Below are 26,631 nucleotides of genomic sequence, written 5' to 3'. Positions count from 1 at the left end.
CAAGGTACGACAATTACCATACGTTTTTAAGAGTGCTGTTAGAATCAAGTGCATTCCATGAATTCAATGTTTTTCCTGAGTGACTGAAGGCTCATTCATGGCTTGATCAGTAATGCAGTTTTCGTGTGTAGTTTTCAACTCTCCTGGCAGATTGAGGCAGCCACTGTGTATCCACTACAGATTTGTCTATCCTTTACAAATTTGTGGATTATGGTTTTATTTTACTCATCTAAACAATCCAATCTTTGCCGAAACATTCAAATTTTAGATGAGTGGTTTTTCATGCCAATAATTATTAATTTTCTTATTCTGTGCATTTCTTGTGATAGAACAGATCATTTAGTAAGCTGTTATTTGTATATATTAGCAGAGAACTTTGTAGGAAACAGGGATTAATGAGCATTTCATAGTTAGACGATCACCCTGTCTGTTGTATTTTGTGAGTTACAACACCATGTCTCATGTCTGTTAGAGCTACTCCTGTCCTATTAGTTATCCGATGCACAACACCTTTTATTAAATGCCCACAAGCCCGTGTGGAGCGATCTGTCGGTCACTAATAGTGAAGCAGATTGTTCTTAAATCCATATGGGTATATCGAAAGCTGGTTTGTACTCTCACATAAATACAAAGTGCAAACTGGTGATCGCTTTTCATTGGAATCTAATGAAATGTAAATTCAAAACCGAATTTATACTCCTTACTTTGTATGATATGTAGCTGAGAAATGTAAGTCACTGTTTCTCTTACATGTGTTGCTACTTTGCCAGGGAACAGAATACGCAAGATATTACAGTTATAGTCTTCATACCAAAGATTGCTTTGTCGCACGTCTCCAAGTTACTCACCCTGTTTTCAGCTTCTTTATCTCCGCGTAATTATCAAAACCTACATCCACAAGAACCTGTTACTTTGTAAACAGCCCTTGGTCTCCCCTAACAATTCCCCCTCCCCTATTTCCACCCATTATCAAGTTGATGGTTCCTTGATGTCTCGGTTTGTGTCTCATCAACTGACTTTTTTTTTTCTTAGTCCAGTTCTACCACAAATTTCTTTCTTCCCTGATTTAGTTCAGTACCTCGTTAGTAATCCGATCTATATATGTACTTTTCAGCCTTCTTGTGGAGTTCCACATTTTAAAATCTGCTATCAACATGAATTATTTAGCTGTCCAAACAGCAAAAGTCATCAATTACCCTGGTGTGAAAAATTTCAGGGTGAATGTAAGTAACTTTCGGATGATGTGTCATTACGACTTAACATAGATTGATGAAACTTGGACCATACACAGAAACAACTACTACTGTATAGTAACTTAGATATACGCAATGAAACAAAAGAAATGACACTCTGAATGAGACTACAATTACACTAAGTCGCCGCGATTTATGATGATCCCTTGGACAGTACAAAGGACGGGATATGGTCCATAACAGGGTATGTGATATTACCACGCACTAATGAATGATACGCAAAGTGCTTCCATGTTGACCACATGGTTGGAAAGTGCTTATCTTAGGGCTTTCCGTTCCTCCATCAGCATGTATGACGACTGCTGGATGGTCTTTGATGCTTGAGGACGTACTACGTCTTATAATGCCATATGTGAGTTAATTTTATTACATTCATAAATACTCGAAATCAAACAGAATTTTAAAAAAAGTTTCAAGATTCTCTTACATAATTTGTTATTAAGAATTGTCGTAGTATGATACTGAGAAGTCTTAAAATTTTTTACATATTTTAGGAATTTTTTTTTATAAAAATTGGAATATAATGTAATTCTGTAAGAAAATTTGTATTAAGGATCTGTTGTAAAAATGTTTTTTAGATTACAATGGTCTGACACTGACCATACACTGTAGATGATAGTATGTTTGACATTAATCATCTAAGGGAATAACACGTGAACATATTTGTTCTACCATAGGCATATGTATCAGTGGGCGAGTAGTGCTAGACGATGGCCCCAGTATAAGAGCGACTGCAATCCCACACGATGTAAGAACTGTAGATTGTTTATATTAAACATTAGAAGACTGTTCACCTAGATGTATGGTGACCAGATTGCATAGGTGAGAGATTTCACCTCGACCTCGACTGACGTGTTGTCGTGGATAAGCTCTTGTAAACATCGAAATTGAGAACAAAATGACAAACATTAAATATCTCCATTGTCGGTGTATATCTTTGAATGTACTCTTATGAAATATCAATAAGTGCCTGTTGGTATCGAGCTATTCTCAGATGTATTAAAAATCAACCTACATATGATAACATTAGATGTACATAGAGAGCTTTTAAATGGTTGTTGTTTGTCATATTCTTTGTGACTCTGAATAGGAAAAATTTGGTAAAGAGTTTTAATAAAATGTTCATAAAAAATTTCTAAAATCATGTAAAAAGGTTTACGTATACCTTATGTTTTATAATGTTACTGCGTCATCTGATATACTTACGTTTAGTCTTGGGGCTGTCAGTTGTAAAGCAGAGCACTTGCAATCGGCGCAATAACGTAGCCGTTATTTTAAATCTGGCATCCTGCTAGCACAGCTCACCTTACTAACATGGATATACATTGCATAGCACTACTTACTGTAATGAAGGGGATCATTACATGATGTAAACATAGGTATGGCGTTATCCATGTGTGCTAACCTTGGATGTAATTTTTGGTGTTATGTTAGCTGCTTTATCCCAGCGTTTTTGGTCCTGTCTTTTGCAGATATGACTATGGCAACAGAGAATTCCTGAAACCGGTAATGTATATGAAGTAATGATTTTAGCGATCTTGGCAGTTGAAAGTTTATTCAGTGTTTATATATTCGTGGATACGCTATTTGATCTGCTCATTTTACTGCATAGTTGATTTTTGGACATTCAAAGGAACGACTCAAGATGAGCTATATACATGAGAGACCAATAACACGACGCAATATAAACAGCAAGATAAAGATATGAGATCGAAGCATTGAAACACGAATTATTTTATGCACATGAGCCTTGTTATACTGAGGTCATTATGCAACATAGGTCGTTTAGCCTTGTTTAACAGCATGCATTGTCGCTCTTTAAGCGGAAGGTGGGATCCGAAGTAAGTAGTCATAATACAGGGAATTTCAAACATTTTCACCCGGATTCACAATGTGACTTCTTCTTTGTGAATGAAGACAGGAGCTTGGGATTTATTTAAATTTACTCAGAAGTTTGGACTTATGAAAAGGATCCCATTTTACAAGAGTATATGTTTCATATGGCATATGGACGCGCATATAGTCTTCAGATTTTTTTGGTGGCGGTGAAAGTTCAAAACGACGCACGAAACTTGCAGAGCCTCTCTCGTGTCCAGCTATGGTATGTGGCTGGCTGTTGTATTCCACTTAAACAGAATTCTTCATCGTCATCGTCGAACACAAAAAGTGAAAGGAAATATTTTAACTTTCACTTAAGCGCCCTGAGGGAAATTCACAAAATCTGCTGGAAGCTCTCTGTATCTTTAAAGAGCACATGGAGGTAACCTGAGGATTTTCCTTTGCACAAAAACAATGTGTATACGTCTACATGACATCTCCACCTACATTAGCACTCTCAAATTCACACTTAAGTGCAGGGCAGAGGTTGCATCGAGCCACCTTCACACTACTTCTCTACCGTTCCACTCTGGAACATATTTTGTTGACGTCCACTACTTACGGGGAAATGATCAAAGAGAAACCAGAGCTCACATGAAGAGATTCATGTGTTAGTATTTTACGCGCGGAAAAACTAACACATAAATCTTTCCGTGTGAGCTCTGATTTCTCTTTGATCTTTTCTCCGTACGTAGGTGGACGTCAACAAAATATTTTCGCATTCGGAGGAGAGACTTGCAGATTTAAATTTCATAAAAAGATTCCGTGGCATCGAGAAAAGTCTATGATATTCCCTTTCTCATTTCGCGATATCCCAAAACGAGCTGCCCTTCCTTCACTTTTTGATGCCCTCTGTCAATTCTACTTGGCAAGATCCCCATATCTCGCAGTAATACTCCACAAGAGCACGGACAAGCGTAACGCTCATTAATGTATCCGTTGCATCGTCTAAGTTTCTGCCAATCTTTGGTTTGCTTTCCTCACAACATTACTTATGTGATCATTCCAATTTAAGTTATTCGTAATTGTAATTCCTAAGTATGTAGTTGAATTCTCAGGCTTTGGATTTGTGTGATTCAACTGGTAACCGAAATTTAACGGATTCCTTTTAGTACTCATGGGGATGACATCAAATTTTTCATTATTTAGAGTCGCACATCCTGTCTAAATTATTTTGCAATTCATTTTGATCCTTCGATGACTTTACGAGACGATAAACGACAGCTTCATCCGCAAACGATGTTAAGAGAGCTAATCAGTTCGTTTCCTAAATCGTTTGTGTAGATTAGAAACCACAGAGAGCCTATAACACTTCCTTTGGGAATGCCAGATATCACTTCCGTTTACTGTATGACTTCCTGTCAATTAGTACGAACTATGACACGAAATCACCAACCCAGTCACACAGCTGAGAAGACAGGCACGCAGTTTGATTAGAAGCCGCTTGTTTGGAATGGTACCAAAAGCCTTTTGGGTATCTGGTAATATGGAATCAGTTAGAGCTTCATTGTCGATAGCACTCGTCCATTATGGGAGTAAAGAGCTAGTTGCTTTTCACAAGAACGATATTTTCTAAACTTGTGCGGATGTGTGTCCACAGATCGTTTTCTTCCAGGTAATTGTCTCTTGAAACTGCTGTTGCCGTCTTCAAATGCTACGAGCTGTGGGAGAGCAGTGGCGAGCTCTACGCGAAAATCAGGCCTATAGTTTTCATTTAATTTCACCTGTTGGAACGGAAAACGCAAAACGCCTTTTGCTGCTGTGGCGTTCTCTACACGAAAATCACGCCGCACAGTTGTAACTGAACGACACCTGCCGAAGCGCAGAACGAAAAAGACCTTTTGCTGCTGTGCTATCGCCGTCTCGAATCGGTGTACAGTCGTCGATGCACGACCGAGCGAGCGAGTTAGCTGCTCCTGAGCGACCCCTACCGGAACCACACCAAACTGCAGTTTATATCTGACGAGAGGGTAAAGTTTACTAGTCATCTCAAGTTTCGATCAACATTCATATAAAAAATGGAGTCTTGTGAATTCCGATGAACCTCTATGAAACGACCTGCAGTTAGTGGTCGAACTCTGTTACCACGTGTATCTTATGTAAAACCAGCAAAGCAAGCAATGCTACGTAATTGCTAAATATTTTCAGGAAATGAATATACATCCTAATCCCCTTCTTCGCCCTCTCCATATACATCTTCTCTGTCCCCCTCTCTTTGTCCATTTCCTCCACTCCCCCGCCCCACCGTCTTCCTGTACTTCATCTCCTACCCCCTTTCTCTGTCCACCTCCTTCTTCCCCTCTCCCTCGCCGTCTCTCTCTCCCCATCTCTATGTCCATTCTCTCCTCGCCGTCTCCGTCCATCTCCTCTTCCCACTCTCTCCGCCCTTGAACCGTGTTTATCGTTATTGCAGATAAAACCTTAACTGGGATTTGCAAAAAATGGTTCAAATGGCTCTGAGCACTATGGGACTTAACATCTATGGTCATCAGTCCCCTAGAACTTAGAACTACGGTACTTAAACCTAACTAACCTAAGGACATCACACAACACCCAGTCATCACGAGGCAGAGAAAATCCCTGACCCCGTCGGGAATCGAACCCGGGCGTGGGAAGCGAGAACGCTACCGCACGACCACGAGCTGCGGACTGGGATTTGCAGCCACTTAAGATGAATGAGTAAGTCGGTTGGGGTCAGTGTGACAGGGAGTTTGAGAGAGACCTCTGTAGCGTCTCGATTTGTGACGATAGTAGCTTCGACGACAGTATTTCGCAGTCATAAGACGTTAGTTTCGAACGATTCAACTACCATAGTAGTATACCAATCACAGGGCGATAAGCCACAAATACAGCTACCTTTTTTTCCTGCTAAAACTGACTGTGGGGAAGAAACAAGAACAGAAATTGTTGTGTATACAATATTTGTTTGCAATTATATACAAAGTGTAATGTGTAAAAGTGCTGATATTTCTGTTGTTGACTGACGACGGCATACTGAGCAACATTACTTCAGTACTTACATCATTTGTGGACTAATATTTATAGCTGTTACAAGTCGTTTGTTTTTAGACTGGTTAGGACCTCCAAGTGTGTATGGCAAGAGCAAACCTGTAATGCCTATTTTCTCACGGGCAGCACGTCAGGTGTTGAAGTATGGACACGTAGACGCAAAACGGTAAGTCTATAAGGATAGTCATACTTGGTTGAGGTCACTGGTGCAGTTACGACCATGCAGAAAATATGAAGTCCTAAAGTTTGTGACGTTATTGTGGGAAAACTATTCGACACAGAGACGTATAAGATGGCGGCCACTGAGTGACGCGCGTTTCTTTGGCTCGCGAGTTTTTCCGCTCATTGAAGGTGTTACAGAGAAGTGCGGCAGTCCACAACGTGTACATCCGACTAAACAAGTGTTACTTGCCGTGGTGTGTTGTTCTCCGTTGATTACCACAAGTGATAAGTGATAAGTGAGTGAAAAATGGGAAGAGCACGAGTAAGCGGCAGCAGGCGAGGCTACAGGGGCGCAGGCAGCGCGGGCGCCCGGTCTCCGGCGGCAGGTGAGGCCTCGCTTCCCGACATCGGGGAGCTCGTCCGGTCCCAGGTGAGTGCGGCGCTGCACACTAAAGACACGCTAGACGTAATAGTGCAATCCATCACGGACTCTGTGACGGCCGCGGTCATGGACAAACTGCAAGAGTCTGTCGGGCGCAACAGCACCGAAATCCAGTCTCTTAAAAAGTCCCTGGCCGCACAAGAGAAAAAAGCCGCCGACCTAGAAGCTAAACTGTCTGCGGCCACCGATGAAATTGAGCAGTATCAGCGAAGGAACAGCTTGCGCTTGTTCGGGGTAGCTGAAAACGATCGTGAAAACACCGACGACCTGGCCATTAGCCTCGTGCGTGAAAAACTTGGTGTGCATATCGACGTGGCCGATATTGACAGAAGCCACCGTGTTGGGCGCAGGATACCAGGTGCGATGAAACCCAGGCCCATAATAATTAAATTTGTGTCATACCGGAAAAGAGCTGAAGTGTTTGCTCAGAAAAGAAAACTCGCCAAGAGTGGGTTTACCCTGAGGGAAGATCTGACGCGCGAAAGACTAAAAGTTTTGAACACTGCGATCACACAGTTCGGCCTTCAAAATGTATGGACCCAGGATGGCAGGATCGTAGTCAAGACGGAAGGAGGGAGGAAAACGGTGACGAACATGTCCGAACTGAAAGACTGAGCGAAATCTCGCGAGACACAAAGTCTCATATTTTACTCTGTCTAATATAAGTTAATTTTTATTCTTTCTTTTCATTTTTTTACGTAAATATTGCTTCGTTATTTCTATATGTACCATAAGTACTCTATTTAAAATCAGTCAATTGTTTCACATAAATATTGCTTCTTTAGTTACCTATCATAAGTGCTCATTTATATTCATATTGTCAGTCAAACGGGAATTAACATTCTCCATTAACAGGAATCTCCTTAAAACCGCCTTTCTATATCTGTTATTTTCATCCTCGTCACTACCACTACTACTACTACTATCTTTTTCGTAACCACTACTGCCACTTTCCATCTTTCTTTTCGCTCCCTTCTCCGATAGCTCCAGCTTGTTTTTCACCTCTAGCCCACAGACGTTTGAGTCAGTCACGACCTTGGACACACCTGTAAATATGTCTTCCCCCGCGAAATCCAGCTTTTGCCCCTCTTCCGGCCAGCAGGTAGACGGAGCGCGCTCGGTCCTACAGGCGGCCACAATGGGACGGACCGGTTCCGGCGGCGGGCTCTTTGTGGCCCACGCGAACGCTCAGTCGCTAACGGCTCACTTCGACGAGTTCTGTGACCTGTTCTGCCAATCGCTGTTCCATATTATCCTCGTCTCTGAAACTTGGTTGAAACCAAACATTTCTTCCGACGCTATCCGAATCACTGGTTACTCCCTCCTAAGGGCAGATCGTGAAACACGACGGGGGGGTGGTGTGGGTGCCTATATTCGCTCTGATCTGAGACCTACTATACTATGCACATCGGATGCAAAGGGCGAAGGAGAAGCAGAGTTCTTGTTTTTCGAAATAAATACATCAAATCAGAAACTGCTAATTGGAGTAATATATAAACCTCCAAATGTCGGTGCTATGTCCTCCTTTCAGTCTGCCCTGTCCTCGCTCGTGACACTGTATGAACACATAATCATTATGGGCGACACAAACATCGACTTACAGTTAAAATCTCCCTCTGCAGAAAAACTTAGGAGACTGTTCCACTCCAATGATATGAGTTTAACACCGCTGGACCCAACTCATCACACGCCACACAGCCATACACTCATAGATATAATAGCAACAAAGCGACCAGATAAAATAATTCGCGCCAATCAGACATCCGCTCCAGGACTCTCTGCTCATGACGTGATTTTCTTAAATTACTCAGTACATACTACCAAAGAAAAATCTCACATGGTAACCTACAGAAACCTAAAAAATGTTAACCATGACGCTCTTCAAAAGGATTGCTCAGACATCCCTTGGCATGATATAAGCAATGAACCGACTTTAGACGGAAAAATTCGGGAATTATGTCGCAAAATTATTGCACTGTATGATAAACATGCTCCTCAACGCACTGTCAAGGTAAAGAGAGCTCCCGCTCCGTGGCTCACCACTGCATTACGCCAGTTAATGAATGAGCGTGATGCTGCACATAGGGCCTTCAAGCGTAACCCAACTCCCGAGGCGTACGAAGCTTATAGGAAACTCCGAAATAGAACCAAGCAAAGCGTGAGGAATGCCAAAATCAGACATGCCCGCTCTGTCGTATGCGGCATATCAAAACCTGCTGCACTGTGGAAAAAGCTGCGCAGTTTCGGTATAGGGAAGCGAAGATCTGACGCTGTTTATCAAGCGTCTGCAGAAGAATTAAACGATTTCTTCTCAACAGTCGTAAACTGCCACGCAGCGACAAATTACCAGCCCCAAGATATCAATCTCTCGAGAGACAAGTTTTTCCTAAAACATGTCACTACCGGCACAGTACACAAGGCAATTATGAGAATCTCTTCCGAGGCAGTAGGAAATGATGGAGTGAGCATTGGCATGATTAAGAACGTCGTAAACACTATTACCCCAGTTATCACAGATATCTTCAACCTGTCTCTTGTCAGTAGTACATATCCTACTGAGTGGAAGCAAAGCTTAATTCAACCTATACCCAAGACTGACAACCCTAAGTCGCCAGGTGACTACAGGCCGATCAGCATACTTCCTGCAATATCTAAAGCCCTAGAACACATCGTCCATGAACAGCTGACGGATTACCTCAAAACTCATAACATTCACGACAAATATCAGTCAGGCTTTCGAAAGCACCATAGTACAGCAACTGCATTAATCAAAGTAACTGATGACATTAAACATGCTATGGACAGACGTGAAGCTACCATCCTAACACTGCTTGACTTTAGCAAGGCTTTTGATACAGTTGACTCTGATATATTACTAATTAAAATGAAGCAGCTGAATTTCTCAAACAGCGCAATACACTGGTTCGACAGCTACCTCAAAAACAGAAGGCAACAAGTCATTTGTGGGTCGGAAAAGTCATCATGGAAAAACGTGCGCTCTGGAGTTCCCCAAGGCTCCGTCCTTGGTCCATTACTCTTCTCACTGTACATTAATGATATTTCTTCAGTGATTCACTCCTGCAACTACCATCTATATGCCGACGACATCCAACTGTACATAAGTGCAAGCCCCAAGAACATTGCTGACGCAGTAGCGAGTATGAACGCAGATCTTTGCTCTGTTTCTCGATGGGCACAGAACCTAGGTCTGAAACTAAACCCCAAGAAATCCCAGGTCATACTTATATCTCATCCAAAGTTAATCAGTCGATACTTTCGCGAAACAGTCCCTCAAATACTCCTCAATGGTACCCAACTACCATACCAAAAAACAGTAAAAGACCTTGGAATAATCTTGGATGAACACCTAAACTGGGAAGAACAAACAGTCACAGCTTGCCGGAAATCGCTCTCCTCCCTACATGCAATTCAAAAATTTAGAAAAATATTTCCAACCCATGTTAAACAAAAATTAGTCCAAACACTAGTCTTGCCTAATCTTTACTACTGTGATGTAGTTCAACATGGCACAAATAATGAAAATTCGAGATGCCTCGTGCTAGTGATGAATGCTTGTGTTAGATACGTATGCAACATACGGTTGTATGATCATATCAGTCCTTCATACTCCCAGCTAGGTTGGATACGCCCACATAAGGCACGCGATCTCCACACGATGTGCTTACTTCATCGATTTCTTAGCCACTGGTGCCCCCAATACTTATCTTCTCACATTAAAAACCTATCATCATTCCACAACCGCAATACCAGATCGGATACGTCTAGCATCTTGGCTGTACCTTTACATAACACAAAATCTTTCTCCGTGTCATTCTCCATCTCAGCCATACGACTATGGAACGCGCTCCCCTGTGATCTGCGTCTTATCCAAAACCACTCAACATTCAAGAGGGAACTTAAGACTTACATATTAGGGACGGTATAGCCACCATTGTTGTGCCCCCCCTCATCTTTTTCTTTCTCCTCTCCATCATAGCTTCGAATTTTACCATTCTATTTCTCTTCCTCTAACCTATCTACCTCTTCTATATCTCTTTCACCCCATTCCATCGTCTTATGTCTCTGCTTGATGAGAATAACTCACAAGCTGCAAGAATATAACGAGTAAATTCCCAACTAGCAATAGGACTGACACTCATAAAAGAAAAATATGTTTACTTTCATATACATAGTCATTATTATTATTATTATTATTATCATTATTATTATTATTTTTATTATTCTTGATTGTTATAATTATTTTTTGATTGTTATAATTATCATTGTACTACTTTTATAATCTCTATTTTTTTCTTTAACATTAATACTGTATAACATGTTATATGTCCTAATTTTCTGTAGACACTGAAATCTGTTGAATCTGAGTATGCCTGGTTAGGTGTAAGAGAGGGCCTGAAGGCCCTAATCTTGCCAGGTAAAATAAATGCATAAATAAATAAATAAATAAATAAAACAGCCAACAGACCGATCCATGTACATGCACACTGAGGTGAGAAAAGTCGTGGGATAGAACGTATACAAGTGGCGGCAGTACCACGTACACAAGGTATAAAATCGCAGTGCATTGGCAGAGTAATCATCTGTACTCAGGTGATTCGTGGGAAAAGGTTTCCGACGTGATTATGGCCGCGCGACGGGAATTAACAGACTTTGAACGCGGAACGGTAGTTGGAGCTAGACGCTGGGGACATTCCATTTCGGAAATCATTACCGAATTCCGTATTCCGGGATCTACAGAATCAAAAGTGTGCCGAAAATATCAAATTTCAGACATTACCTCTCACCAACGACCATGCATTGGGTGAGGACCTTCACTTAACGACAAAGATCTTGGCGTAGAGCTGTCAGTGCGAACAGACAAGCAACACTGAGTGAAATAACCGCATAAAACAATGTGTGGAATACGAGTAACGTATTAACAGGCTATGGCAGCAGACGATCGATGATGATGATGATCATGTTTGGTTTGTAGGGCAAGGAACTGCGCGGTCTTCAGTGCCCGTACAAAGTTCCAATTTTTACACAGTCAAATTTTTGCTGAATCCAATCTAGCCACTGTTACGAATGATGTTGATGATGAAGAAGAAATGATGAGGACAACACAAACACCCGGTCCCCCAGATCACCGGTGCGAGTGCTTCGCTAATAGCATGACATCGCCTGCAACGCCTGTCCTGGCCTCGTCGCCATATCGGTTGTATCCTAGACAACTGGAATAGCGTGGCCTTGTCGTATGAATCCCGATATCAGTTGGTAAGCGCTGATGGGAGGGGGTTCGAGCGTGGCGCGGACCTCACGAAGCCATGGACCCAAGTCGTCAGCCGTCCGGAGTGACCGAGCGGTTCTAGGCACTTCAGTCCGGAATCGCGCTGCTGCTACGGTCGCAAGTTCGAATCCTGCCTCGGGCATGGATGTGTGTGATGTCCTTAGGTTAGTTAGGTTTAAGTAGTTTCTAAGTCTAGGGGACTGATGACCTCAGATGTGAAGTCCCATAGTGCTTAGAGCCATTTGAACCATTTTTGAACCAAGTTGGGTTGGGTTATTTGGGGAAGGAGACCAGACAGCGAGGTCATCGGTCTCATCGGATTAGGGAAGGATGGGGAAGGAAGTCGGCCGTGCCCTTTCAAAGGAACCATCCCGGCATTTGCCTGGAGCGATTTAGGGAAATCACGGAAAACCTAAATCAGGATGGCCGGACGCGCCACCTCGCTCGGTTTGAACCAAGTCGTCAACAAGGCACACTGCAAAGTGGTAGCGCCGGCCGAAGTGGCCGTGCGGTTAAAGGCGCTGCAGTCTGGAACCGCAAGACCGCTACGGTCGCAGGTCCGAATCCTGCCTCGGGCATGGATGTTTGTGATGTCCTTAGGTTAGTTAGGCTTAACTAGTTCTAAGTTCTAGGGGACTAATGACCTCAGCAGTTGAGTCCCATAGTGCTCAGAGCCAAACTGGTAGTGGCTCCATAACGGTTTCGGCTGTGTTTACATGGAATTCACTGGGTTCTATGTTCCAGCTGAACCGACCATTGACTAGAAACGGTTATTTTCGGCTACCTGGAGATCATTTGCAGCTATTCATGAACTTCATGTTACCAAATAACGATATCATGTCACCAGGGCACAAATGTTAGCGATTGGTCTGAAGCATATTTTGGACAATTCGAGGAAAGATTTAACCCAGATCGCCAAACATGAATCCATCGAACACTTGTGGAACATAATCGAGAGGTTAGGTCGTGCACGAACTGCTGCACTTCCGCAGTTATGGACGGCTATAGAGGCAGCATAGCTCAGCATTTCTCCAAGGACTTGGAACGACTTTTGAGTCCATGTCGTATCCAGTTCCTGCAGTACTCCGGGCAAAAGGAGATCTGATACGATATTAGGAGGTATCCCATGACTTTTACCACTTCATTGTAAGTATCACATACAAAAAGAACAGCATTTATACCTGTTACACACTGTATAAAGAGAGAGAATGTATAAGGGAGAAATAATTTGTCTAATGGTTAAATATCCTGCTATCGTGGTTAAAACTGGCTGCGTGGAAGAAAAAGAAACCGCACGTAATCACAGTGTAGGACAGCACTGCATTTTCTGTCTTTCATATCGTTTCAACAGAAAATCTGTGCACTGCTGTTTAGAAAAATATACAGGGTGATCCATTGATCGTGACCGGGCCAAATATCTCACGAAATAAGCGTCAATCGAAAAAACTACAAAGAACGATACTTGTCTAGCTTGAAGGAGGAAACCAGATGGCGCTATGGTTGGCCTGCTAGATGGCGCTGCCATAGGTAAAACGGATATTAACTGCGTTTTTTTAATATGAACCCCCATGCTTTATTAAATATTCGTGTAGTACGTAAAGAAATATGAATGTTTTAGTTGGACCACTTTTTTCTCTTTGTGACAGATCGCGCTGTAATAGTCACAAACATATGGCTCACAATTTTAGACGAACAGTTGGTAACAGGTAGGTTTCTTAAATTAAAATATAAAACGTAGGTACGTTTGAACATTCTATTTCGGTTGCCCCAATGTGACACATGTACCTTTGTGAGCTTATCATTTCTGAGAATGCATGCTGTTACAGCGTGATTACCTGTAAATACCACATTAATGCAATAAATACTCAAAATAATGTCCGTCAATCTCAAGCATTTGGCAATACGTGTAACGACGTTCCTCTCAACAGTGAGTAGTTCACCTTCCGTAATGATCGCACATGCATTGACAACGCGCTGACGCATGGTGTCAGGCGTTGTCGGTGGATCACGATAGCAAATATCCTTCAACTTTCCCTACAGAAAGAAATCCGGTGACGTCAGATCCGATGAAAATGCGGGCCACAGTATGGTGCTTCGACAACCAATCCACCTGTCATGAAATATGCTCTTCAATACCGCTTCAACCGCACGCGTGCTATGTGCCGGACATCTATCATGTTGGAAGTACATCGCCATCCTCTCATGCAGTGAAACATATTGTAGTGACATCGGTAGAACATTACGCAGGAAATCAGCATACATTGCACCATTTAAATTGCCATCGATAAAATGGGGGCCAATTATCCTTTCTCCCATAATGCTGCACCATACATTAACCCGCCAAGGTCGCTGATGTTCCACTTGTCGCAGACATCGAGGATTTTCCGTTACCCAACAGTGCATATTATGCCGGTTTACGTTACCGCTGTTGGTGAATGACGCTTCGTCGCTAAATGGAACGCGTGCAAAAAATTTGTCATCATACCGTAATTTCTCTTGTGCCCAGTGGCAGAACTGTACACGACGTTCAAAGTCGTCGCCATGCAATTCCTGGTGTATAGAAATATGGTACGGGTGCCATCAATGTTGATGTAGCATTCTCAACACCGACGTTTTTGAGATTCCCGATTCTCGCGCAATTTGTCTCCTACTGATGTGCGGATTAGCCACGACAGCAGCCGAAACACCTACTTGCTCATCATCATTTGTTGCAGATCGTGGTTGACGTTTCACATATGGCTGAACACTTCCTGTTTCCTTAAATAACGTAACTATTCGACGAACGGTCCGGACACTTGGTTGATGTCGTCGAGGGTACCGAGCAGGATACATAGCACACGCCAATTGGGCATTTTGATAACAATAGCTATACATCAACACGATATCGACCTTTTCCGCAATTGGCAAACGGTCCGTTTTAACACGGGTAATGTATCACGAAGCAAATACCTCCCGCACTGGCGGAATGTTACGTGATGCCACGTACTTATATGTTTGTGACTATTACAGCGGCATCTATCACAAAGCGAAAAAAAGTGGTCCAACTAAAACATTCATATTTCTTTACGTACTACACGAATATGTAATAAAAATGGGGGTTCATATTTTAAAAAAACGCAGTTGATATCCGTTTGACCTACGGCAGCGCCATCTAGCGGGCCAACCATAGCGCCATCTGGTTTCCTCCTTCAAGTTAGACGAGTTTCGTTCTTTGTACTTTTCTCGTTCGACGCATATTTCGTGAGATATTTGGCCTGGTCACTATCAATGGACCACCCTGCTTAGCCTATGTCTCTGATTGTCTATTAAAGTATCATGTAAAAATTTGAAGTAAAGCAATCGAGAAATTTTCGAGACTTTTGTTGACAACATAGCAACGTTACACAACAATACAGTAGTACTGATAACTTTGTGATTAACAGACTGTATCTTCGGGAAGCGGGGAGGGGCAGTGTTGCCGACCTGCATCCAGCGATGCTATATAAGGCTCTGCAGTTGCCTCCAGAGCAGGCAGCACTGTGAACATGTGAAGCTCGAGAAAGAGCGACTATCGGCTGTCGGCTGGCCCCTACCGCGGAAGCTTCAATGACAAAGTTATTTAATCGGAGTGCAGTAGCTGGACAGACACTCACCTCCGTGTACGGAGAGGAGGACGAGCATCGTGGCGACCACCTGCGGGCACAGCCTGCGCAAGACGGGAAACTGCGCCGTGTCGAGCAGGGTCGCCCACAGCGCGGCCGCGGCGGCTGCGTAGGCGGCCAGCAGCAGCGAGTGCGTCACCTCCCACACCGCCAGCCGGCATCGGCTGCGCTGCAAGTAGACAGGCGGTCTGTCTCTAGAACCAGCAGGAGTACCAACTTCGTGAGAAGTCGAGTTAGAGATTGTGGCTGCGCTGGCGGAAAATTGCTGTTTTCGTCGCAGCGAATCGAACAGTTTGACAAGTTATGTGAAGGGAGTGATATTCTAGCTTAGGATGGGAAAGACGCACATTATCAGCACTTCCAATCATGGCCATATCGTGGACACTGAACATGTGAGATATCCTGTGATGGGCCAAACAGTAAGTTTTTCATGTGCCACCGTGTGAAGAGCGCATCATGAATACTTCGATCCAGGGAAAATCGTCAGTCTTAAAGTCAACTGCCAGGGGTAATGTGTCAACGACAGGGGCCTCGTCCACACTGTCCTGGATGTCGACAGCTGATAGATGGATGAAGCATACATACATAAAAGAGTGTGTTTTCCACATCTCCTAAAGCACTGCATCGATTTCAGCAAAATGTGGTACACTTCTACTTGTTGTCTGGGAAGAAGTGTAGTGGGGTCTAGTAGGAGAGGTGCTGTGAGTGAAAATGTTAGACATAGTCTGCCCTGCATGACAGTTGGGCTCTGTGGCTTGTATTGGAATACGTTCCACAGGCTGTATGTGCAGATAGGCACAGCAAATAGAGGGAGAGGAGGAGGAGATAGGCAGTGAGAAGGGGAAGCATCAATCAGATAATCAAAGGGGTGAGGAGGAAATTGACAGAGAGAGAGAAGGGAATGGGCACAGTTAGGAGGTGGAAGGTATGAACAGAGAGAGGGGGCGGAAGAGATGGTCAGAGAATAAAGAACGAGGACATGGTCAGGGAGAGGGGGGCAGGCAGGTGGAAAAGGGGAGGACGAGAATTAGGAGAATGGGGTTATGAACATACAGATGAGGGAAGTATGAGATGGACAGAAAGAGGGCAGGAGGAGATGGAAAGAGAGAGGGGGAGGAGGAGACAGAGGTACATGGAGGAGGAGGAAATGGACAAAGACTGGAGGAGTAGGAGATGGATAGAGGGAAGATGAGATGGACAGTGAGAGGATGAGGATGAGATGGACAGAGAGATGGGTAGTAGGTACGAACAGAAAGAGGAGAAGGAGGAGATGTACAAAGAGAGGGGGAGGAGGAAATGGACAGCCAGACGACGGGTACACTAACACGGGGTAAGGCGAGGGTGAAAGGCTTGTAAGGATCTAAGAAGCAGAATAGCATACATAAAAGGATTTCTAGCTAAAAGAATATCTACAAGGGTCGAAAACAGGCATAAATTCGATTAATAAATTTCTGAGACTGTACAGGGTGGCGCACGAAATGTGTTACCAATTGTTTCTTTCACAATTTACGACGCACATTAGATATACCGCTGGGATCTCTACAGCAGTACCAGCAGAGCTTGGAAAAACAAATGAGTTACGAAATGACGTGTAATTCACGATACTGCCGCTAGGAGACTAGTAAACAGCAATGGTTGATAATAGAAGACTGACGACACAGCAACGATAGGCAATTGTGTTACTTTCTCACGAAACGAAAAGCCTTGTTGTGACTCAGAGGCGTTTTCGACAATAGTTTAACACACGATGGATCCCTTGCAAGAAGACCATCCACAAGTTGTACGATAAATTTGTACAGGAAGGAACAGTATTGGAAGCAAAGCGACCTCGCCCTAAGCCTGTTTGTTCGCCGGAGAATATTGACGCGGTACGAGTTGCTGTACAGAGAAGTCCGGGATATCGTGTAGAAAGGCAGCAGTGCAACTGGGAATATCCAGACTCTCCGTTCAACGCATTCTTAAAAGTGACCTCCATATGTACCCATACAAGATGACCTGTGCACAGAAGCTCACTGAATAACACAAGCAGCAGAGACTACTGTTTGCTCAGTGGGTGGAGGATAGGGAAGAAACTCTCAACAACGTTTGGTTTTCAGACAAGGCGCATTTTTATTTAGACGGTGTGGTTAACAAACAAAATGTATGCTTTTGGGCCACTGAAAACCCACAAGTGCTTCATGAACGACAACATTATGCTCCGAGGATTACAGCGTGGGAAGCAATTTCCAGTTACGGACTTATTGGACCCTTTTTCTTTGAAGAAAATGTGAACAGCGAGCGTTATTTCAGCATGCTTCGCAATAGCTTCATTCCACAGCTTCTTGCTACTGCCTTGCCCTTCAACACGCAGTGGTTCATGCAAGATGGAGTAAGGCCACATACTGCAAGCACTGTGTTGAAGTTTTTACACGAGCATTTCGACATGCGGATCATTTCACTCAGGTTTCCAGGTCACTTCAAAGACGGCCAAAATTGCCCCCCCCCCCCCTCCCAATAGTCCAGACCTCAATCCATGTGACTTTTTTCTTTGAGGGAACGTAAAGGAACAAATTTTCCCGAAACGTCGACGTCATTTAATGGAGCTCAAAAGACTTATTCTTCAAGCTTGCAGTGAAATTACGGAAGACATTTGCCGTAGGGTAATCACTAACTTCAGTGTTCGTTTGAAGGAAGTTAGGAAACGAAATGGTGGACATATTGAGCATGTGCTGGGTTAGAACAAATCTCCATGGACGGCTCTTCATTGTATTATATGTTCGTTTCAGATTGTATTGGCAATAACGTTTATTTTCAAAAACAAAATGGTAACACATTTCGTGCGCCACCCTGTATTTAGAAATGTACAGAAGTGAGTCATACAATACGATAAAACTGTAAAACAGGAGGATCAAAGTGTCTGGGCTGTGATGTTATAGAACACTTCCTTCTTGTCAGAAGCGTCTTTAGAAGGCACATACTGTTGAAAGGCATTTGTGATGAGTGAGACTGTATGATATTACACTGAAGCGCCAAAGAAACTGGTATAGACATGCGTATTCAAATACAGAGATATGTAAACAGGCAGAATACGGCGCTGCGGTCGACAACGCCCATATAAGACAACAAATGTGTGCACATTTGTTAGATCCGTTACTGCTGTCACAACGGTAGATGATCAAGATTTAAGTGAGTTTGATAGTGGTGTTATAGTCGGCGCGTGAGCGATGGGAAGCAGCATGTCCCAGGTAATGATGATATGGGGATTTTCCGTACGACCATTTCACGAGTGTACCGAGAATATCAGGAATCCGGTAAAACATCAAATCCCTGATATCGCTGCGGCGGGAAAAAGATTCGGCAAGAACGGGACCAACGACGATTGAATAGAATCGTTCAACGTGACAGAAGTGCAACCCTCCCCAAACTGCTGCAGATTTCAGTACTGGTCCAGCATCAAGTGTCAGCGTGTGAACCATTCAACGAAACAACATCGATATGGGCTTTCAGAGCCGAAGGCCCACTGGTGTACCCTTGATGACTGTACGGCACAAACCTTTACGCCTCGATTGGGCCCATCATCACCGACATTAGACTGTTGAAGACTGGAGACATGATCCCTGGTTGGACGAGTCACGTTTCAAATTGTATCGAGTGGATGGACGTCTACGGATATGGAGACAATTTCGTGAACCCATGGACACTGCAGGTCAGCAGGGGACTGTTCAAGCTGTTGGAGGCTCTGTAATGGTGTAGGGCGCGTGTAGTTGGAGAGATATGGGATCCCTGATAGGTCTCCATAGGACTCTGACGGGTGAAACGTACCTAAGCATCCTGTCTGATCACCTGAATCCATTCATGTCCATTGTGTATTCCTACGGACTTGGGCAATTCCAGCAGGACAATGCGACACCCCACACGTCCAGAACTGCTACGAAGAGGCTCCAGGAACAGTCTTCTGAGTTTAGACAGTTCCGCTGGCCACCGAACTTCTCAAATATGAATATTATCGAGCATATCCGGGCTGCCTTGCAACGTGCTGTTCAGAAGAGATCTCCACCCCCTCGTATTCTTACGGATTCTGGACAGGCCTGGAAGATTCATAGTGTCAGTTCCCTCCAGCACTACTGCAGACGTTAGTGGACTCCATGCCACGTCGTGTTGCGGCACTTCTGCGTGCTCGCGGGGATGCTACACGGTATTAGGCACGTGTACCAGTTTCTTTGGCTCTTCAGTGTATCATAGGGCAGTTGGGATTAACACATTCCACCAGTATGCTCAGGTATCAGTGCTCATGATTTCAGATGGGATTTTAAAGAAGAGAAAGGTTTTCACAGTCCTGCGAATCAAACGAATCCTGGTCACGAAGTCCCTTGCTGCACATTCTTGGTAAACGTTTCGCAAAAACCCACTGATATGGGGAAAAAAAGGCCCCATTCTGGATGTTCGGCCGCCTTGTGCAAATCTCTTTATTTGAGGTCACATCGATGACTTGCTTGTCGACGATGATGAAATGATGATTTCATACACAGCTAGTCCCAAGCGGAAGGAAGGTGAGTAATAAAAAGACTGTACTAACGATTAAGGAGTTAGGTTGCTGTAAGGGGCAATGTGCTCTCAACAGTTCAGAAATTATCCCGTGAGCATTGCAAATTTGAGGAAGTGTGCAGCAAAATGAAGCTAGTTACATAAAAATATGTCAGTTTTCACGTTTATGTTGGATGCTCCCAAAAGATAATGTTATTACAACTGAGCGAGGTGACACAGTGCTTAATGTATTGGACTCGCATAGGGGAAAGGAGGAGTTAACATCTTCGACCTGCCATCTCGATTCATGTATTCTGTTGTTTTTCTATTTTACTTAGGGTGAATTCCAGGATTGTTTCTTTCCTATCCTTGTCCAGTACGAAGCTGCGCTCAGTCTCGTCGTAAACAGCATACTGAACCTCAATATTCCTTAATTCCTTTGAATAACAGGCGAATGTAATTCTGATAATTTTTAGACCCGTCTCAAGACAAAAAGGACATTTCCACATATCTAGCTCGCGTTTACTATTTATACACATACTGTGCAGTAAATAGTAGACATTCACTGCATGTTTTCCCTCTATAACTGAGTTACCAACATCCAGAGAGTTAAAGGTTCGATCGAAGATCCCTTTTGCTGTTAGAGCAACACATTTGATGATGTTGGGTTGGAGATCGAATATTATCACTTCCAGTGACAATTATAATAAAAGCAATCGCAGCCTATAAATTCTGATGTGGAGCCACGACTTCCACAAGGTATACTGAGAATAAGTATTAATGGTAATGAATGCCTTTCGTTGTGCTTACCATGGCATTATTCGATATTAATTTATACTCATGTCGCCATAAACATTTGCATGTTAAGTACCTCGATCGGTGTGCGAGAGGACTTACTCGCCAACCAACAAAGAAAATAATTCCAGTTCTGTAGTGCGGCTGTGTTAGCAATTTGTGTGTGTGTGTACCCGTGCGGGGGGGTACGTACTGTAATTATTTCCTGGTGTTGCTCAGTTCCTGTGAGCATTGGCAGAATTCACTGAAACTATTACAGTTAATTTTTCCCCGTTCCCGCTTTGCCTGACACAGCTTTCCCCAGAGATTACAACGAAGGCGGACAAGAAACGGTCGAATGGATTTGCGTTAACACATTCTAGGGATACGGCTGCAAAAACCGCTGCAGCTAATTGAAAAACAATGGTTCAAATGGCTCTAAGCACTATGGGACTTAGCTGGACGATGTGGCCGAGCGGTTCTAGGCGCTTCAGCCCGGAACCGCGCTGAGGCTGCGGTCGCAGGTTCGAATCCTGCCTCGGGCATGGATGTGTGTGATGTCTTTAGGTTAGTTAGGCTTAAGTAGTTCTAAGTCTAGGGGACTGATGACCTCACATCTTAAGTCCCATAGTACTTAGAGCCATTTGAACTATTTGAACCACTGTGGGACTTAACATCTGAGGTCATCAGTCCCCTAGACTTAGAACTACTTAAACCTAACTAACCTAAGGACATCACACACATCCATGCCCGTGGAAGGATTCGAACCTGCGACCGTAGCAGCAGCGCAGTTCCGGAATGAAGCGCCTAGAACCGCTCGCCAACAGCGGCCGACTAGCTAACTGCAGGCCTTTTTCCTCTAGTTCACAGGAGAAATCACTATCCTGAAAGCAGTTCACCGCCCTAGAAACCACAGGCTAACAATCGCTCACCCAGCTAGTTTCTCCCCGAATGAAGCCACTGAGTCTGATACAGACAACGCTGTCTTCTACGAACATGAATTGCGGACTCCCTGTGCGTACTTTTTGAGGAGCTGATTTGTCATATGCAACAGGTAGCAATAATGGAGGGAAAGTGTGGGTTAATAAACATTAGTTAAAGAGGAAGATCTTTTAGCATGTCCAAACATGTACCGAAGAAAGACATCGAAAAGGGCACCTTATACGTCATTTAATACGTTTTATTTGGTTTACCGGTTTCGACCAATGATATAGATAACCTCAGATCAACATTGTTCTTCTTTGTAAACGTCAAGAGAAACATGATGCATAGATGCCCACGGAGTAGTGTATTATAATCCTGATAGCGTCCAAAGTTGTAGAACACACTATCCTGAAGCGTAGCTTGTCAGCACGGTGGACGTTCGCAGTAGTAGATACTCTGATGGCTATTAAAATTGCGACTTAATGAAGACGGCATATAACAAATATCAAACTGGCACGCACTACGCTACATGTTAATATATGTAAATGATTAGCATTTCAACGCAATAACACAAGCAGGTAGAGCCAAAGGCATCTTGTCCGATGGCAGTGCGGGATCGAACTGCCACATCACACACCCTGAATCAGAAAATGGACTTCTTTATCGCAATAAAAGTTTGCTCAAGGCCAATTATTTTTTCATTTATTACACATTTAGACGCCTGTTGCCTGAAAAGAATAGAGATGAGTTTTAGATTCAAGCCACCAAAGTCCAGTGCGCAGTGGAGGAAGTGGGGGAGGTGGGGAGGTGGGACAGACATCGAACGAAGCGCCCATCACTAACTAGGTGATATGGTCAAGGAAGTTGACGTCATCAACGTCTGTATTGTTGCTTGGGTCAGTCTCGCTGTCTTCCTCTAGCGTGTCTGTCATGCTGATTGTTTGTTGTGTCCTGGGTCGTATGCCAGGTCTATTTTGTCATCCTTTTATGTACTGAAGGTGAACGGCGTTTGAGATAGATTCTGCCGTACTATCGACTTTCGTCCATGGGGTTTCGTCATCAATTGCCGTGTAAAAATCCTTCAATGTGTGCTTTAATCGTCTAGCCTGTGAGGAAGGTATGCCGTGTATTACGATGTGCTCTGGGAAACCTCCCTCTCCACGGGTACTGAGTTGGTTCAAAAGTTCATAGCGTTTTTCCGTAAGTTTAATAACTTATGGAAAGTTCGACAAAGAGCGAAAAAGACGAGAATCTGAGGCCCTGTGTAGTGCTTTTTGTCAGTCTAGAGGAATGGGTTCGGCCGTTATCATGGAGTAGCATCAGTTCAAGCGGTCTTCCTGGTCGTCGTTTTTGGGTTGCATCTGCAAGATGTTCGACTTGTTGACAATAAATGCCAGCAGTTATGTTCCACCAGATGCACAACATTTTCTTTTGTGGATGTGCGCAGGTCTTTGTACGGGCAGTTGCTGCATTGTTTCGGCTCAACCAGTCCTTTCTTTTCCTTATGTTAACCCCCCCCCCCCCCCCCTCCATGAAACATAGACCTTGCCGATGGTGGGGAGGCTTGCGTGCCTCAGCGACACAGATAGCCATACAGTAGGTGCAACCACAACGGAGGGGTATCTGTTGAGTGGACAAACGTACGGTTCCTGAAGAGGGGCAGCAGCCTTTTCAGTAGTTGCAGGGGCAACAGTCTGGATCATTGACTGATCTGGCCTTGTAACATTAACCAAAACGGCGTTGCTGTGCTGGTACTGCGTACGGCTGAAAGCAAGGGGAAACTACGGCCGCAGTTTTTCCCGAGGGCATGCAGCTTTTTTTTATTTTTTTTTTTTTGTCATCAGTCTGCAGACTGGTTTGATGCGGCCCGCCACGAATTCCTTTCCTGTGCTAACCTCTTCATCTCAGAGTAGCACTTGCAACGTACGTCCTCAATTATTTGCTTGACGTATTCCAATCTCTGTCTTCCTCTACAGATTTTGCCCTCTACAGCTCCCTCTAGTACCATGGAAGTCATTCCCTCATGTCTTAGTAGATGTCCTATCATTCTGTCCCTTCTCCTTATCAGTGTTTTCCACATATTCCTTTCCTCTCCGATTCTGCGCTGAACCTCCTCATTCCAAACCTTATCAGTCCACTTAATTTTCAACATTCGTCTATAGCACCACATCTCAAATGCTTCGATTCTCTTCTGTTCCGGTTTTCCCACAGTCCATGTTTCACTACCATACAATGCTGTACTCCAAACGTACATCCTCAGAAATTTCTTCCTCAAATTAAGGCCGGTATTTGATATTAGTAGACTTCTCTTGGCCAGAAATGCCTTTTTTGCCATAGCGAGTCTGCTTTTGATGTCCTCCTTGCTCCGTCCGTCATTGGTTATTTTACTGCCTAGGTAGCAGAATTCCTTAACTTCATTGACTTCGTGACCATCAATCCTGATGTTAAGTTTCTCGCTGTTCTCATTCCTACTACTTCTCATTACCTTCGTCTTTCTCCGATTTACTCTCAAACCATACTGTGTACTCATTAGACTGTTCATTCCGTTCAGCAGATCATTTAATTCTTCTCCACTTTCACTCAGGATAGCAATGTCATCAGCGAATCGTATCATTGATATCCTTTCACCTTGTATTTTAATTCCACTCCTGAACCTTTCTTTTATTTCCATCATTGCTTCCTCGATGTACAGATTGAAGAGTAGGGGCGAAAGGCTACAGCCTTGTCTTACACCCTTCTTAATACTAGCACTTCGTTCTTGATCGTCCACTATTATTATTCCCTCTTGGTTGTTGTACATATTGTATATGACCCGTCTCTCCCTATAGCTTACCCCTACTTTTGTCGAACGCTTTTTCCAGGTCGACAAATCCTATGAAAGTGCCTTGATTTTCCTTTAGCCTTGCTTCCATTATTAGCCGTAACGTCAGAATTGCCTCTCTCGTCCCTTTACTTTTCCTAAAGCCAAACTGATCGTCACCTAGCGCATTCTCAATTTTCTTTTCCATTATTCTGTATATTATTCTTGTAAGCAGCTTCGATGCATGAGCTGATAAGCTGATTATGCGATAATTCTCGCACTTGTCAGCTCTTGCCGTCTTCGGAATTGTGTGGATGATGCTTTTCCGAAAGTCAGATGGTATATCGCCAGACTCATATATTCTACACACCAACGTAAACAGTCGTTTTGTTGCCACTTCCCCCAATGATTTCAGAAATTCTGATGGAATGTTATCTATCCCTTCTGCCTTATTTGACCGGAAGTCCTCCAAAGCTCTTTTAAATTCCGATTCTAATACTGGATCCCCTATCTCTTCTAAATCGACTCCTGTTTCTTCTTCTATCACATCAGACAAATCTTCACCCTCATAGAGGATTTCAATGTATTCTTTCTGTTGTGGATTGGCAAGAGAGCCAACCCACTATGAGAGGAAGCCGAAAGGCACGCGTTTTAGCTCACGCAGGCTGGCGTGAGGTCTGGAATAGGTCAAGGAAATGAGACTAACAAAAAACGTACGTAGCTGCTGGAATACTTAACTTTAATCCATAATTGGTGAACATCGCTCTTGACGGTACATGTTTTACAGCATCAATAGTAACTGGTAATGGCGCCTTGCTAGGTCGTAGCAAATGAGGTAGCTGAAGGCTATGCTAACTATCGTCTCCGCAAATGAGAGCGTATTTTGTCAGTGAACCATCGCTAGCAAAGTCGGCTGTACAACTGGGGCGAGTGCTAGGAAGTCTCTCTAGACCTGCCGCGTGGCGGCGCTCGGTCTGCAATCACTGATAGTGGCGATACGCGGGTCCGACGTATACTAACGGACCGCGACCGATTTAAAGGCTACCACCTAGCAAGTGTGGTGTCTGGCGGTGACACCACACTTTCCATCTATCTGCTCTCTCCTCTGCATTTAACAGTGGAATTCCCGTTGCACTCTTAATGTTACCACCGTTGCTTTTAATGTCACCAAAGGTTGTTTTGACTTTCCTGTATGCTGAGTCTGTCCTTCCGACAATCATATCTTTTTCGATGTCTTCACATTTTTCCTGCAGCCATTTCGTCTTAGCTTCCTGCACTTCCTATTTATTTCATTCCTCAGCGACTTGTATTTCTGTATTCCTGATTTTCCCGGAACATGTTTGTACTTCCTCCTTTCATCAATCAACTGAAGTATTACGTCTGTTACCCATGGTTTCTTCGCAGCTACCTTCTTTGTACCTATGTTTTCCTTCCCAACTTCTGTGATGGCCCTTTTTAGAGATGTCCATTCCACTTGAACTGTACTGCCTACTGCGCTATTCCTTATTGCTGTATCTATAGCGTTAGAGAACTTCAAACGTATCTCGTCATTCCTTAGTACTTCCGTATCCAATTTCTTTGCGTATTGATTCTTCCTGACTAATGTCTTGAACGTCAGCCTACTCTTCATCACTACTATATTGTGATCTGAGTCTATATCTGCTCCTGGGCACGCCTTACAATCCAGTATCTGATTTCGGAATCTCTGTCTGACCATGATGTAATCTAATTGAAATCTTCCCGTATCTCCCGGCCTTTTCCAAGTATACCTCCTCCTCTTGTGATTCTTGAACAGGGTACTCGCTATTACTAGCTGAAACTTATTACAGAACTCAATTAGTCTTTCTCCTCTTTCATGCCTTGTTCCAAGCCCATATTATCCTGTAACCTTTTCTTCTACTCCTTCCCCTACAACTACATTCCAGTCGTCCATGACTATTAGATTTTCGTCCCCCTTT

General features: G+C 43.6%; 1 protein-coding gene across 1 annotated transcript in view; it reads right to left on the bottom strand.

The window, feature by feature from the left end:
• Positions 1-26,631, bottom strand: part of LOC124612810 — an 87,543-nt gene that overhangs the window by 5,885 nt on the left and 55,027 nt on the right. Inside the window, exon 5 of the mRNA XM_047141231.1 lies at positions 15,664-15,841. Within this exon, the coding sequence (XP_046997187.1) occupies positions 15,664-15,841 (178 nt within the window). The remainder of the gene's footprint in view (positions 1-15,663; positions 15,842-26,631) is intronic.

This window comes from Schistocerca americana, chromosome 4 (genome assembly GCF_021461395.2).
Source record: "Schistocerca americana isolate TAMUIC-IGC-003095 chromosome 4, iqSchAmer2.1, whole genome shotgun sequence".
NCBI lineage: Eukaryota > Metazoa > Arthropoda > Insecta > Orthoptera > Acrididae > Schistocerca > Schistocerca americana.
Note: the sequence above shows the minus strand (reverse complement) of the source record. Positions and strands in the feature narration are given on the sequence as shown.